This window comes from Lepisosteus oculatus, chromosome 3 (assembly GCF_040954835.1).
Source record: "Lepisosteus oculatus isolate fLepOcu1 chromosome 3, fLepOcu1.hap2, whole genome shotgun sequence".
Lineage (NCBI taxonomy): Eukaryota > Metazoa > Chordata > Actinopteri > Semionotiformes > Lepisosteidae > Lepisosteus > Lepisosteus oculatus.
Window position 1 is genome coordinate 61,573,800 of NC_090698.1, and position 13,329 is coordinate 61,587,128.

The window sequence follows — 13,329 nt, forward strand, 5'->3', positions numbered from 1 at the left end:
TAAAAGAAGGACTAGATCCTTGTAAGGGTGACAGGGAGAGCAGAGATTGAGGAAGACCTGTGCTACATAATCCTTATTTGTATTTTTGGGGTTTTATATTAATTGTGTGAAGTTCAAGCTAAGAAGAAATAAAACACTTTACTGGAACCCAACATCATGTGGGATTTAATCCCCACATGAGATGCAGGTCTGAATTTTGTAATGTCTGTTACTTGTTCTTTCAAGGGATAAAATGTTTTCTGCATAACGGTATAGTATCAACCATGAAGGTCCAGAAACAAAAAAAACACATTAAAGTCATTATAAATAACATTCCTACAACAGCTATGGCAGTTATATTGTTAAAGAATACTAAATAAGCCTCAAGAATTTTCATAAAAATGTGGTAGGCATTTTGCAATAATGCTTAAACGCATGTATCTTTAAGTGGTCATTAATTTGGACATCACAGTGGTTATGCATGAATATGGGTATTTTGACGTTTGACAGATCGTGTTAGCCATTACACCTGTGAATGTGTATTTAACATCGCTCAAAAATAGGCAAGGAATGTAAGCACAATGGCCTGCAACTGCATGTACTGCAAGGAATAAATCAAATTAAGTCTCCAAGCACATGTGGATTGTGTTGCACTGCAGTGAAGGATAATGGTGGGGCTCTGACACTGTCCATTTATTGTGAAGCAAGCTTGCTTGTGAGGTATCTGCATACCTGAATGGGATTCCATACTGTTTGAACTTTGGAGAACAACCTCCTTGAATGACAGCTATTTAATTCAAAATGCTCTTCAAATAGGAATGTGTTTCATCAAACTCTCAGGCTCAGGGTTGGTTGAAATGTATTTTCCCTATCAGGGCCTGCACAGTACTCCCAACTTTATAAAGCGCCTCTTCAGAAACATAGTAGTTCAGGTGGGTAGCTGTGTCAGCATGCGTAGGCTGCCTCTTCAGAAACATGCCTCTGCTGTCCTGAATGCAGGAATGCAGGAATAACCCAAAAATACTGCAGCCATAAATATGTGCACTAAATATGCATTGTCACGATGCAACAGTCATTAAAGCCAACAGCTGCCACAACAAATTATGTACTTGATAAGTATCAACTTGGTATACAGGTACTGTTTGAAGAGGGTGTATAATGTTCACTGTATATCAGTTCTTTTTCAGAGGAAAGTGTGTATGCCTGTAAACCACAAATTAAATTTAGGACAATTATTCCACATTTCCAACCTTAATTAGATGTACACACATCATTGAAAAGAAGCAGCAAAAAATAGACATGATCCTTAAAAAGAGATCTGTCCTTGCATTGCATATTTTATTTTACTCGACCACAAAGCAAATGACAGGAAGCAACACTGAATTTTTGTAAAGTTAGAAACTTTTATTAGTATAAGATTTAATTAACAAAAAAACAACTTGCAGAAAGAGGAAAAACAGCTGGAGTTTTCTGATTATGGGGTCTAACTCAACTAATCCTGGTACATACCCACCTAGAGGTACAGGTAAGCTTGAGGTTAAACCCACTACACCACTAATAAAATGTTAAGAAAACATGTTCCAACAGTTTAACCAAGGTAACAGTTTAGAAACTGCAATAATACTTATTTTTTTCCAATAAGACACCATCAGTAAAGGCTAGTTTAAAAGTTTCTGAATAAACCTGAAGAAAAGGTCTGGGAAAAATATTCACTTTATTCAAGGAATAACTTTACCCCTTCCATTTAAATACCAGGGTTTAATATTTCAAGCAAATAACATCCCAGAAATTAAATGCTGCAATTACAGTTTGAAAGTGAAGTACAATTTTTTAGTGATATCACCCTGTAGAGATTTTTTTTTTTGCTGTGTATTCCCTCATTGGTCTTCAAATATCAGATTCAGACTTTTTACCTTTCTTGTTTCCCTGAAAAAAAAAAACAGCAAGTCACTATGCAAATAAAAATAAAGATTAAAAAATCAAAGAGTACAATGCATTCCCCAGATGTCCACTTTCTCATTCTAAATGCTGTAAAACCCAACACATTTACCACTATCCACTGAGGACAGAGAATAGGAAAGGTATCTTTACAGTTATGGGTTATCAGAAACAAGCTTCCCTACCAGGATCTTGAAGACAAACTTGAAAGCAACAGCTGAGTGAAATTTTAGATTCACTTTCCTTTCCAAATGGTCTTCTTGTTTGCTTCCAATCCAATATTTAAATTAACTGAATGGACATTTCATAAAATAAAACATTCTAAGAAGATATTTTTGGATGTACGACTTAAATCTAAGTAATTATAATTATTCAAATAAGGATTTGGAACTGGGCTTTACATTAAATTTGCCCAAACTAATACAGCACTATTCAGCTGTGAAATGCAAAATTCATACAAAATTAGAAACAGGTGATTAAATATTTTGGATTTTACATTGTGAATAACTGAGGAAAAATAAATCAGTAATTCAAAAAATAACTCTGAGAAAACAGTGAAAACCCTCAGATTTGTGAATAGCTGGGCTAATAGAAATATCTTTCCAATGAGATATTTTCTCACACAAAACAAAATGCATGGGCCTTTCAAGGGATTAATGCTCTAAGAATACATTCTGCCACCAAATAAGAGGAAAGCTATTTTTGTGAGAAATTAATTTAACATTTAAGATTCTGTTTATTATTGACTTCAGGATTAATGGCTTTCCACGTTTCTAAAAATGCTACATTTAAATTTCACTGTCATAATTAAAACAGTGACCAAGAAACACTGCTTTCCCATGGAAATGGATGACATATCTGATGAAATACAAAAACACACACCATCATGTCTACTGAAATCTTGAAACATTTTCAGAATGTTTTCGGCTAAATGTTCTCCAGTATCATCAGTCTGGGCTATGACAATCTGAAAAGCAGAGGCCTCTTGCCATGAATATCCTTCTAAGGCTTAGTACTTTTGTACCACTTCTCTATGTGTGTGTAAAATTACTCAATCAGTTGAATTTATGCATTATGGACCAAATGCACTTCACAGATTGTAAGCCACTTACACATCCACACACTTCTACCATCACATCACAAGGTAGTATTTCCCTCATGATTAAATGATGATGGCTGGTGCCTAGGACATATCTGCACTGCCACTTGGACCTTACTCTCAGGAATGAAGTTGCAATGTGAGAGAGCTTCCTTCATCGGGCCAAACAGGAAATCAAACAGTTTGAGATATGAACTGTAAGGTGGGAGGTAAAACAGTTCAGAACCCAGATCCTCAATGCAGTGCACTGCAATTTAATGCCCTGATGTACTCTTCACCATGTGCGGACAGGCAGTGGCACAAAGCAGAGTGATAATGCAGTCTTCCAATTCTTAAAAACACTTTCCAGCAAACTCTGTCTTCAGTAAATTAGAGGCTGAACTATAGATTAAGATTAGCTTCATCTATGACTGGGTCAAATCCTCTTTAGTGATAAATCAAGGTTTTGTGTTGACTACCCTGACAGACATCAGCAAATATTATGTAGATATGCAGAACATGACACTAATTGTTGTGTACAACAGAACAATTGACAGGGAAGTCCAAATGTGATTGTCTGGCAGGAGTTTCTAGTTGTTACAGGACTTCGGTTGTAGCAATGGCAGCCTGACTGCACAGCGCTACATCGATAAAGTCTGGGGTGTTCACATCCTATCCTTTCTGTGGGGCCCATCCTTATGTAACAGCATTTCAACAGGACAACACATGTCCTTATGGTACGTGTATAGTGGCTTTCCTGCAAAATGGAAATGTAACACACTGTGGATGCTCTACTCATCAAAACTGAGCCCCAAAGAATATCTGTGGGGTGAGTTTGCCCGGGCTAAAAAATGACAGAATCTTACAAGACATCATCTGTAATCTGATCCAAAGCATGCATTACAGATGAAAGCTTGTATTGCTTTCAAAAGTGGCCAAAAATGCTACCACCTTGTGATTTTCACTGTAGGCCCCTTGTTGATTAACCGTATTAATAGCAAGATGATCAGTAGATTCATTTTTCTATATTATAACGCTTTGATAAAATGTCAGTGTACTTTCTAGAGAAAGACTGCCACTTTCCTAATTATTTTTTTTAATTTGTTGCAGTTAAATGTAATGTTTCTTTTGAAACTCAATATATATACAGAGAAGCAATAAAGTACTTAAAGTATATTAGAGTAAATACATTGCTTGGTTCCGTTTATCATGCAATGGAAACAACCACAGCCATAGTGGTCACTGTATGATCTTGGGTCACTGATCCCCTGGATATGACTGCCCTGTCACATGCCTGAAGACAACAAAGCATGAACTATCAGACCTTTAGCATATGCTTGAGGGAGAGATACCCACTTGCTTCAGGGCCTGCAACAACTGTCATAGTCGACAAGTGCAGTTACTGTTTAATACAATGAATCAACTCAATTTTGTTCAAATAACAACCAATATAAAACTTGTGTTCTAAGAAATACCTGTTTAACGCTGTGTGTGTGGAGGCAAATTTCGGTGGAATGATGGGCAGTGATATATACCATACAAGTTCTGAAATGTCCCTGTACCAGGGCACACAGTACCAGGACATGGACAATCACTAATTACCAGCTTAGTCTTAAAAATAATAAAAGGCTGCTGAGAGGATATTAAGATAATGTGCAGCCAACTACTGCATTTCTGAATTCACAATCTCAAATTACTCAATAAACTCAATAAACAGCATTTCTGTAAGTTGAGAAACACAAGAATAAAATATATTACCTGATGGTGCTTTGGCTGTTCAGACTGTAATCCCTTTACTTTTGACTTTTCTTGTTCAAGGGCTGCATGCAATGAAGTCACCTATAACAAAGGCCAAAAAAGATACACACTCATTTATCCCACAGGTAATTAAACCCAAAAGTCTGTTCTTTCCAGTTTTAAAGCAGTGGGGTTTTCTCCAGTTATCTTGAACCTCAGAGTGAATTACACAGAAGAATAAAGCAACTTGATCTTAAAGATGACCAATACATTGTGATCTTTTTTGCATCAATCCTGATAATCTTCTCACAAAATAGATATTGCCCTAATTTAGTGCTTTAAAAGTCACAATGAGATGAAAAAAATGAAACATTAACTATTAATTGCATTAAATGAAATGCAATACTTAACAACAACCTAATAAAGCAGAACCTAGAGCCTGAATAGCCTCCTGTTGTTTGAATATCTTATATTGTTCTTATATTGTTTTACAGACCAAAACATTCTTAAAGAAAAGCCAAGTCTGTTTAACACACCTGTGATGATAGCTCTTCCTTAATATTCATCAGCTCTTCAACTTGCAATAATATTTCTGCTTTGTCCTTCACTAGAACAAAATAAGATCAGTCTAAAACATACAGTAAAAAAACATGCAATATTAAGAAAACAATGCAGATCCTTGATAACACACCTATTATGTCAAACATTTTATAAAGATTTGAGATTGGTTTATAATAATTCACTAAACATTATGAATAAAGTAATTTTATTACAATATAGGATATGAAGGGTAAAGAGGCAAGACAGGCCTAAGGGTCAAAAATACAGAACTAGTTTAAAACCATTTACTCAAAATACTGTTGTGACTCATAAAACTAATCTCTTCATTTGCAGTAATACTTTTGCTAACTTGACTAAAGCTGTATACAATTGGAAAGTGTAATGTCAGATAAAGGCATGGATAATGATAGAAACTTGCATGTTATCACAGACTTTTCTGGCACCCAAATCCTTAGAATTTCATTCCTATCTACACTGACAGTACATTGTTTACTAGACATCAAAAGATCCCTAATTATAATAACATGAATTGTATATTTAACAGTAAGGAATTTGGAGCCAATAGTGTTTCTACTGTTTAGACTATTTAAGTAAAGTACACTTGGCTTATCAATAGGTTATGTTCCAAAGTCCCGTTCAAAACCCAAGTAATTTTTAAGTTGAAACAATTTGATTGAAAGTGATAGAGACTTTCATTTTTAAGGTTATTGTCCTTCTTTTTATGATATGACACAACTTTGTAACCTTTCCTCTTCTCAGCTATTTTTATGGCTATTAACACTCAGCCAGAAAATCACAGATCAAAAGCTGGATGTTATTAACATTAGCAAAACTATGCTGTCACTGAGCAAATGACTCACTGTACACAGTAGCCTTGAGCCACATCCCCCAGCGATACCAGTGAGGGAGCCTTAGTTCCGCCAAATTCTTCATTCTTATGGGAATACGTTTTCAAGTACGGATGTTCATATACCAACTGTTTGTACCTCGAGGACTGGGTGCATATAGATTCACACCTTTTTTACAATTGAATTTCTGTGTTGTTTATTTCTACTATAACCCTTTACAAAAATGGTTACACAAATCAAAGGAAATCAACACAGTGTATTGTTGGAGACACAGTATTACACACAGTACTTACTTTCCCCCTGTTGAAGCATCTTCAAAAGTTGTGCATTTCTTGCTTTCACTTCTTTATATTTGACCTGAAACCATTCAAATCTAGTATTAGGCTTGCCTGCCCAGGAAAAACTGTACAATATAAATCCAACTACATGATGATGCATAACAGCAACTATATTTTGAAAAAAAGAACCATCTTAAATCAAGATGCTCTCTTTGTGATTTTTATTTTGATTCTACATTTACAGTAGACTACTTTGCTAGAAATACTGGAGAATTCCTCAAGATACCACAACAAAAAACATCTAACTTACAGTCAACAAAGAACTAACATGAAACAAAACATGATGACACCTGACTGTTTCATCAGATGAAAAGAAAAGTTGTTTGTTCTGCTTTATTTTGTTGTTCGCTTAAGCAAGAACAAACATACATATTGGCAGTAGTACAGAAGGCTACAACAAAGCCTTGATATTAATAAAATACCAATGCAGATTAAAGAAACTATCAAAATATTTAATCTAAAATTAAATAAAGTGTCCAGTAATCACAGCTGTCACAGCTGAAGCACACTGAATGACAACACGGGGAACATTTGTGAATTTACATACCTCCCACTGTGAGATAATCTTCTTTAATTTTTCTATTTCCAAGTCTTTCTTTTCCAGTTCATACTTAAGCTGTTCAGCTCTTACATCCTAAAAGGAACTTTTATATTAGTTTTTCAGAACAGCACTAAATTGAGTCTTCATTTTTAGACTAAAAAGTTTAACACTAATGATGCACTGTGTGTAAATATGTCTTCAATTTGAAACACCAAGGAGAGTTAAAAAAAACACCTGTCTATTGCAAATACACCAGTTTATGCTGGATACTTAAAAATAATAATCAAATCACACTATCCTGAACATATCAACACACATAAATGCATTGCCTTTGATGAAGTATTCTCTATTCATAAAACAAAAATAAGTACAAATATTTTTGTATTTCTAAATGTCAAAAATGTAAACAGTAGGGCAGTATACAGCGTATATACACCGTATTGCTCACTTATTCTCTCCAGTTACTGAACAAGATATGCTGACAATATTATTTGCAGCAGAAAAGAAAAATACATAGCGTACAATAACCATAACTATAGTATTTTAAATAATTTCAATAAGTAACGCTAAAAATGTAGCTAATAACATTTTAAAGAGAGGTACTTCATTGATGAACGCCCAAAACACAAAAGACTTAAAATATTTAATACCAGTAATTAAATATTACCATGTTCAGTCATGGTCGTGCTTAGAAATCTGATGATTTTTGGTATGCGAGGACTGCTTGAACTAAATGTAAATCAAATCTGGTCTTTCATAGCAAATTAAGTTTAGACGCCCTTAGTCCAGTCTATCAGTCCTTATATAAGTAGGTCAACTAAACTGTGTAAGGAGTTACATGACAGCTATTTATTATGTGTGACTGTCATTTTAATTTGTTTTACTGCATGACTGCAATTAAAACTAACACAAATTAAAAAAAGTCTTGGCATAATGTTATACCATAACATAATTAAACCTACATTAAGAAGCAAGTCACTCTTCCTACAAAAAGTCACATTTAACTAAAATCTACTTGTACATGTTTTTTTTTAAATCTAAAATACTGTAAATATGGTTTACACTGACCAATTCTTGCTCAACAGACGCAGTGATTTCAGTGCCACTAGTGCTGGTGAACTGCTCCCTTCTCTTCTCTTTAAGTAATATTTTACTGACATCATCTTCCAGTTTGTTGAAGAATTTGTCATCATGGACTACTGGGTTGACAGACTTTGATTCCTGTGAAAAGTCAGAAGAGGCAGCAAAGGACAACATTCATCACTCAAGCAAGTAATGCGAATGAACATCAAACTTTCCCAGAAGAAAAAAGGAAAAACCTAAGGTATAGTGAAAAAAACAAAACCCTTCTTGACTTAAGTTAGGCTGATTTGTGTACATGTAGATAGTGTGCAAATCTAACATAATGTGAATGATTTCAGAAGGCCGAAATACATTGGTTCTTTATACTTTTCTAATGTGAATTTAACAATTAAAGTTTATTTGCATACACAGCCTGTTTCAGCCCCATACCAATACTTACAAAACCAAAACTGTACATTAGGTACAGTTTTATTACAGTCAAACATATCATACTTACTTCTTGCTTCTTATTAAGATGATCTGAAAGAAAAGAAAGTATACATTTGTTTTTATTCTGGGAATGTATGGATATACAAAAGAAAAGACTTAAAAAGCATCTCCCACACTTACCTATATGTGTTTCTGTTTGGAAGTCTTTTAAGGACACAGTGAGTGGTTTGTCTTTACCCTGCTGATTTTTTCTTTTATCTTTCTTCCCTGCACCTTTGGACTTCGGTGAGGTTGTCTCCGCTGTTTCATAATCCTGAAATAATTTTAAAAAGTCAGACTTTTATATCTCAGACGTGTAAGATGAGTCCTACTGTATGTTACTCATTCCATAATTCTATATCTAATTTGCTGTACAACCATTGGAGATCAGAGATCTTCAATAAGGTAAAATATCTCTTAATCCCCCAGAAACCTACAGATGCAGTATTATGACTCATTGAACACAAAAAAATACAGAAGCAAACAAGCCCATTCTTCTTTCATTTAAAATAAAAAGCAGTAACATTCTGCATTAACTGTAAACTGCACTGGGCAGTGCAGGGCACTATAACTGTCCAGAACAACTCTACTTAGCAACAAAGTGAAGCTCAGAAATGACAAATAATTGGAATTATTTAAGGGTTGGCTGCTATCTATAAACCTACTTTCCTACAGCATTAAAACAGCATACTTTAAATATATATGATTACAATGTAATAAAGATCACAACTTAGTTTAACTGAGTAGAAGCATATGCCACATTAATAACTATAGACAGCATGTTGAGAAATCATTCATAATTCTAAGTTTTAAATGGGCAAGGAGTCATATGAACAACCAATAACTTCCTAGAGCTGTTAAACGTAGCACTTAACATCACTGATGTAATAAAGTACTACAGTCCACTATTTGCTAGGATATTATCCAATAATTGAGTCCATTACCACAAGCACAGTACCTGTTTATGCTCTTCATATTCCAGTTTGCTTAAAATTAAGGCCTTTTCCAGATCTGCTTCATAAAGATCACTTGTTAACTACAAGTTTAAAAGAGGATAACAGATTAACAAGGTGGAAAAGATTCTTAAACCCTTCCAAGAAGTAAACATAACATGGACGCATTAATTAAAAAAAAACTTTTTAACACTTCAGTTACATACAGTGTACAGTATACAGCAACAATGCAAACATCTTAAATATAAACCTAACTATTAACTAAACTATAAGGAGAAATAACAAAATGCCACTTAAGTGTGTCAGGTACAGTAATCTTTTTCTTTGCTCAAATAGTGGAAAAATGGTGAATGATGTCACTAAAACTGAACAGCTGTTTTTTTGTGTAAAACCCAAGACCTCCTTTGTGGTTCAGAGCTGTGCATTGACCCTATGGGCCATCGACAGATACTGTGTGGGTAAGAGATGACGAAGGGGTTCAGCGCAGGAGACTGAAGGAGTTCCAGACAGAGAGGAAGTGAAGGAGGACCTCTACCTGTTCATCCCTTTGTTTCCACTGCTGCCAGCCGGCCTCGGGGGCCTGCTGCTCTGAAGAGCTGTGGATGAGGTCAGCAGCAATGTTCTGCAGACTGACCGTGGATGCTGGCACAGAGGACTTCTGGGGGAGCTTTTTGAAAGCGAGGCTTCTCAGCTGTCCAGATATAACACAGCACATCAGCCTCTTACTGAGCGTTAACAAGGAAAGCCATAAATGAAGAAAACAGTTATAAAAAGAGTTGAAAATCCCCACGCAGGAGTGTGGCTCATGGTAAACAGGAGAAAACTTCCATCCACCCATTTTCAGTCTACCTTTAATGTTGAGAGTCTGTGCCAAACAGAAAGTTAATGACCCAATATGAATTATATATTTAAACACATAACATTATTAAATAACATATTCAGAAAACCTAATCCTTGTCATGTGAAACCATCAGAGTTATACTACCTAAGGTAATGTCCACTGTTATGTGGTGCCTATGACTTTCTTTCTGTGCTCTTATGGCATTCTTCCAACACCTTTTAAATGGGCTGAGATACAGGAGTTTGGTCATGGAAAGGACTGGCAAGTATTACGGAACGCTGCTTTAATCGAACGTGAACATATAGGTTTATTTCTAATGGCTAGTTTTGCAAACAAGCGTGTTATTTTAGCAAGATTTTGGGCTATTACTTAGGCTTTGAACGCAGAATTCAAAAACCATAACAGCATCTAAACTAAGACAGACTGAAGGTATGGAATCTCTGCTATTGATTAACATGCACTTTCTCAGCTCTGGAGTAATATTACAGGGGGCAGAAAATGTATCCCGACAGGCAGCCAGCTGCACCACGTAACCCAAACACTGTATGGCCTTCTAAAATGAAAACCTATTTCAGGATACCATCATATACAATGTATTGCATATCAAGACTTCCCTTGCTCTGCAATTCCAGAAATCCATAAACAGCTTGTTCTGTAAAGATCTCGTGGAAACAAAACGTATAAGCTAAAGATGCAGACCGCACCAAATGTTGTCGTGTTACAGGAAATAAAAGTCTCTGAAGTTTTGTCGTGCTGTTTTAAGTTTCACAATGGAAAACAAAAACAGCTGCTCATGATATAGCAAACGAGAACTCCGGCGTCTCTGACGGCTGTACCTCATTGGCTTCACTCTGCTGCTGCCCTTTTTTCTTCTTCTTTTTGTCCTTCTTCTTCTCGCTGCTGCTGCTGCTGGACTTGCCCCCGGCTGACTTGCCGGAGCGGGACTTGCCTGCTTCCCGGCCAGCCTTGCCCTTCCCGGGCTCCGAATCCGAGTCGCTGTCACTGTCCACCTGCAGCAGGGCGAAGCGGGAGGCAGTGGTGGGCACGGACGACAGCACGGCGGAGGCCATCTCTGGAGCACCTGCGAACAATTCCACAGTCACAGCCAATGCCAACCAACGCCGAGAGGGTGCGGAGATTTATTCTATTTATTCGCGACAGGCAGTATGTGGCGACTTCACAGCACCATTAGAAAAACACTATATGGATTGTATCTCCACTGATATGCTAGTCTTATCCCACCAATAAAGGTACTTTTGAATGGAATCGCTTTATTCCCAGAAACACAGTATTTGTGACTTAAAAAAGCTTATTTGGCTAAATTAGCACAAAAAAAACAAAGCTCAGAGTCAAAGTTTATGGCAAAGTCACTCATTAGTGAAATCGGCACATATAAAGGACAGAGTGTAGCTCTACTACACAATTGTTTGATCAATTGAAATTCTTTATAAAATGATTTGATAAAATCACTACACCACAGGATGTGCAAAATTCTATTTCTATTCTATTTATTCCCTGATATTTTCTAACCACTTTATCCAAAAAGGGTTGTGGGGGAGCAGGAGCCTATCCTGGCACGCAACAGGTGTGAGGCAGGACACAACCCGGACAGGACAGCAGCCCATCGCAGGGCCTATTTTCCCCTGACACCTTTTAACCTACCAGTATGTCTTTGGACTGTGGGAGGAAACTCCACACAGACTGCACAGATCCCAGTGCTGCACAGCAACAATGCTAACCACTGCACCACCATGCCACCCAAATTCACAGTAAAACTAAGTGTAAATGTAATATTCATTACTGAACTTGCAGTACAGATTACCACTTAAAAACATTTACAGTACCAACATTCAACCTGTGAACCGTGTACTGAATGGAAAAAGGAGACTACTGAAGAAAGACAAAAACTAAACCATGATGCCTCCTTAATGGAAATTATCAAGCTCTGAAGGAAAACAGAATCTTCATGAAGTCCGCTATTAAAAAATAAATATAAGAGGCTGGCATGTTTTCATGCGTTTTACTATAAGCTCCTACCATGAAATTGGGATTATTCAGGGTGAAAGGCGCTACATAAACGAAATGAACAGAAACATAAAAGGTTATATATATCGTTTCTCTTTATGAGAAGCATGCCTTCACAACCCTTATCGCATACGCATAGAAATAATGCTTATGTAACTATATATCTACTGTATACATATGTTTATAGAATGCCAGTAGTAACAGTTGAATACTCACACAAGCCTACCGTACAGTATTCGCCAAGTTTCGTTATTTTTTAAACCAAATTCCTGGCTAGTGAATCGTTTTGTAGCTTCACAAAGCAATATGATTTTAAAGCGACCGAGGGTTACATTTATTATAGGAGCACGTTCAAAAATCTTGAAAATATTTTAACCCCGTTTAGATCGTTTACCAAACGAAAGCTTCAACTTGCAGTTTACAGATATACCAACAAAAACAGAATCTAAAAAATCCTGAACTTGCCAATACAAATTCTCACGACGAAAGATTCGGCAAAACTTAGAAAATTCGGTAAAGTGAACCAAAAATCTAACGGCTTTACTCCCCCTTCGCTTTTTTCCAAAAGTAAAGCCAAACAGATTTTTCAAATACGTACAAAAAATCCACTGACCACACAAAACAGACCGTTAAAAACTCAATAAACATGATTCTGAATTACACGAACCAACCAAAGTAAACGTGTAAGATTGATAATTAAAAGCAATTTCTGAACCTGTTTGAGTGTCTTCTGCAGTCTCACGTCACTTCACAACAAAACCCCTGAGCTACGGTGGCCCGGAAGTAAAAAAAGAAAAAAGGGTTAGTTTGACGCTGAGGTGAGGGTGAGGTTGGGTTCAAGGGCTGCATTGTTCTCTCGGTTGATAGCCAGCGCCGATATTTCATAGCGTAGTTTGATGTTCAATTTGGAAAAAAATAATTGCTGAAATAAAAGGATGA

General features: G+C 36.3%; 1 protein-coding gene across 2 annotated transcripts; it reads right to left on the reverse strand.

Annotated features, from left to right (window-relative positions):
* Positions 1-1,362: 1,362 nt before the first annotated feature.
* gkap1 (G kinase anchoring protein 1) lies at positions 1,363-13,207 on the reverse strand. 2 transcript variants are annotated; one of them, XM_015361218.2, is made up of 12 exons: positions 13,106-13,207; positions 11,202-11,446; positions 10,060-10,215; positions 9,530-9,607; positions 8,713-8,845; positions 8,600-8,622; positions 8,089-8,241; positions 7,027-7,113; positions 6,435-6,498; positions 5,269-5,339; positions 4,754-4,834; positions 1,363-1,905 (listed from the first exon to the last, which is right to left on the reverse strand). In XM_015361218.2, exons 2-12 carry the CDS (start codon positions 11,433-11,435, stop codon positions 1,867-1,869), a joined length of 1,119 nt encoding a protein of 372 aa, XP_015216704.2. In that variant the 5' UTR covers positions 11,436-11,446; positions 13,106-13,207; the 3' UTR covers positions 1,363-1,866. The 2 variants fall into 2 exon arrangements, with proteins under 2 accessions (XP_015216704.2, XP_015216711.2); XM_015361225.2 differs by lacking the exon at positions 13,106-13,207 and adding an exon at positions 12,607-13,075.
* Between the last annotated feature and the right edge of the window lie 122 nt (positions 13,208-13,329).

Excerpts from the sequence above, each read along its gene's own strand:
- gkap1 (XM_015361218.2), bottom strand. The coding sequence starts at position 11,435 with ATGGCCTCCGCCGTGCTGTCGTCCGTGCCCACCACTGCCTCCCGCTTC. Across the intron at positions 8,623-8,712 it reads CCAAACAGAAACACATATAG|ATCATCTTAATAAGAAGCAA; the intron begins GTAAGTGTGGGA and ends CTTTTCTTTCAG. Across the intron at positions 6,499-7,026 it reads AGATTATCTCACAGTGGGAG|GTCAAATATAAAGAAGTGAA; the intron begins GTATGTAAATTC and ends GAATGGTTTCAG.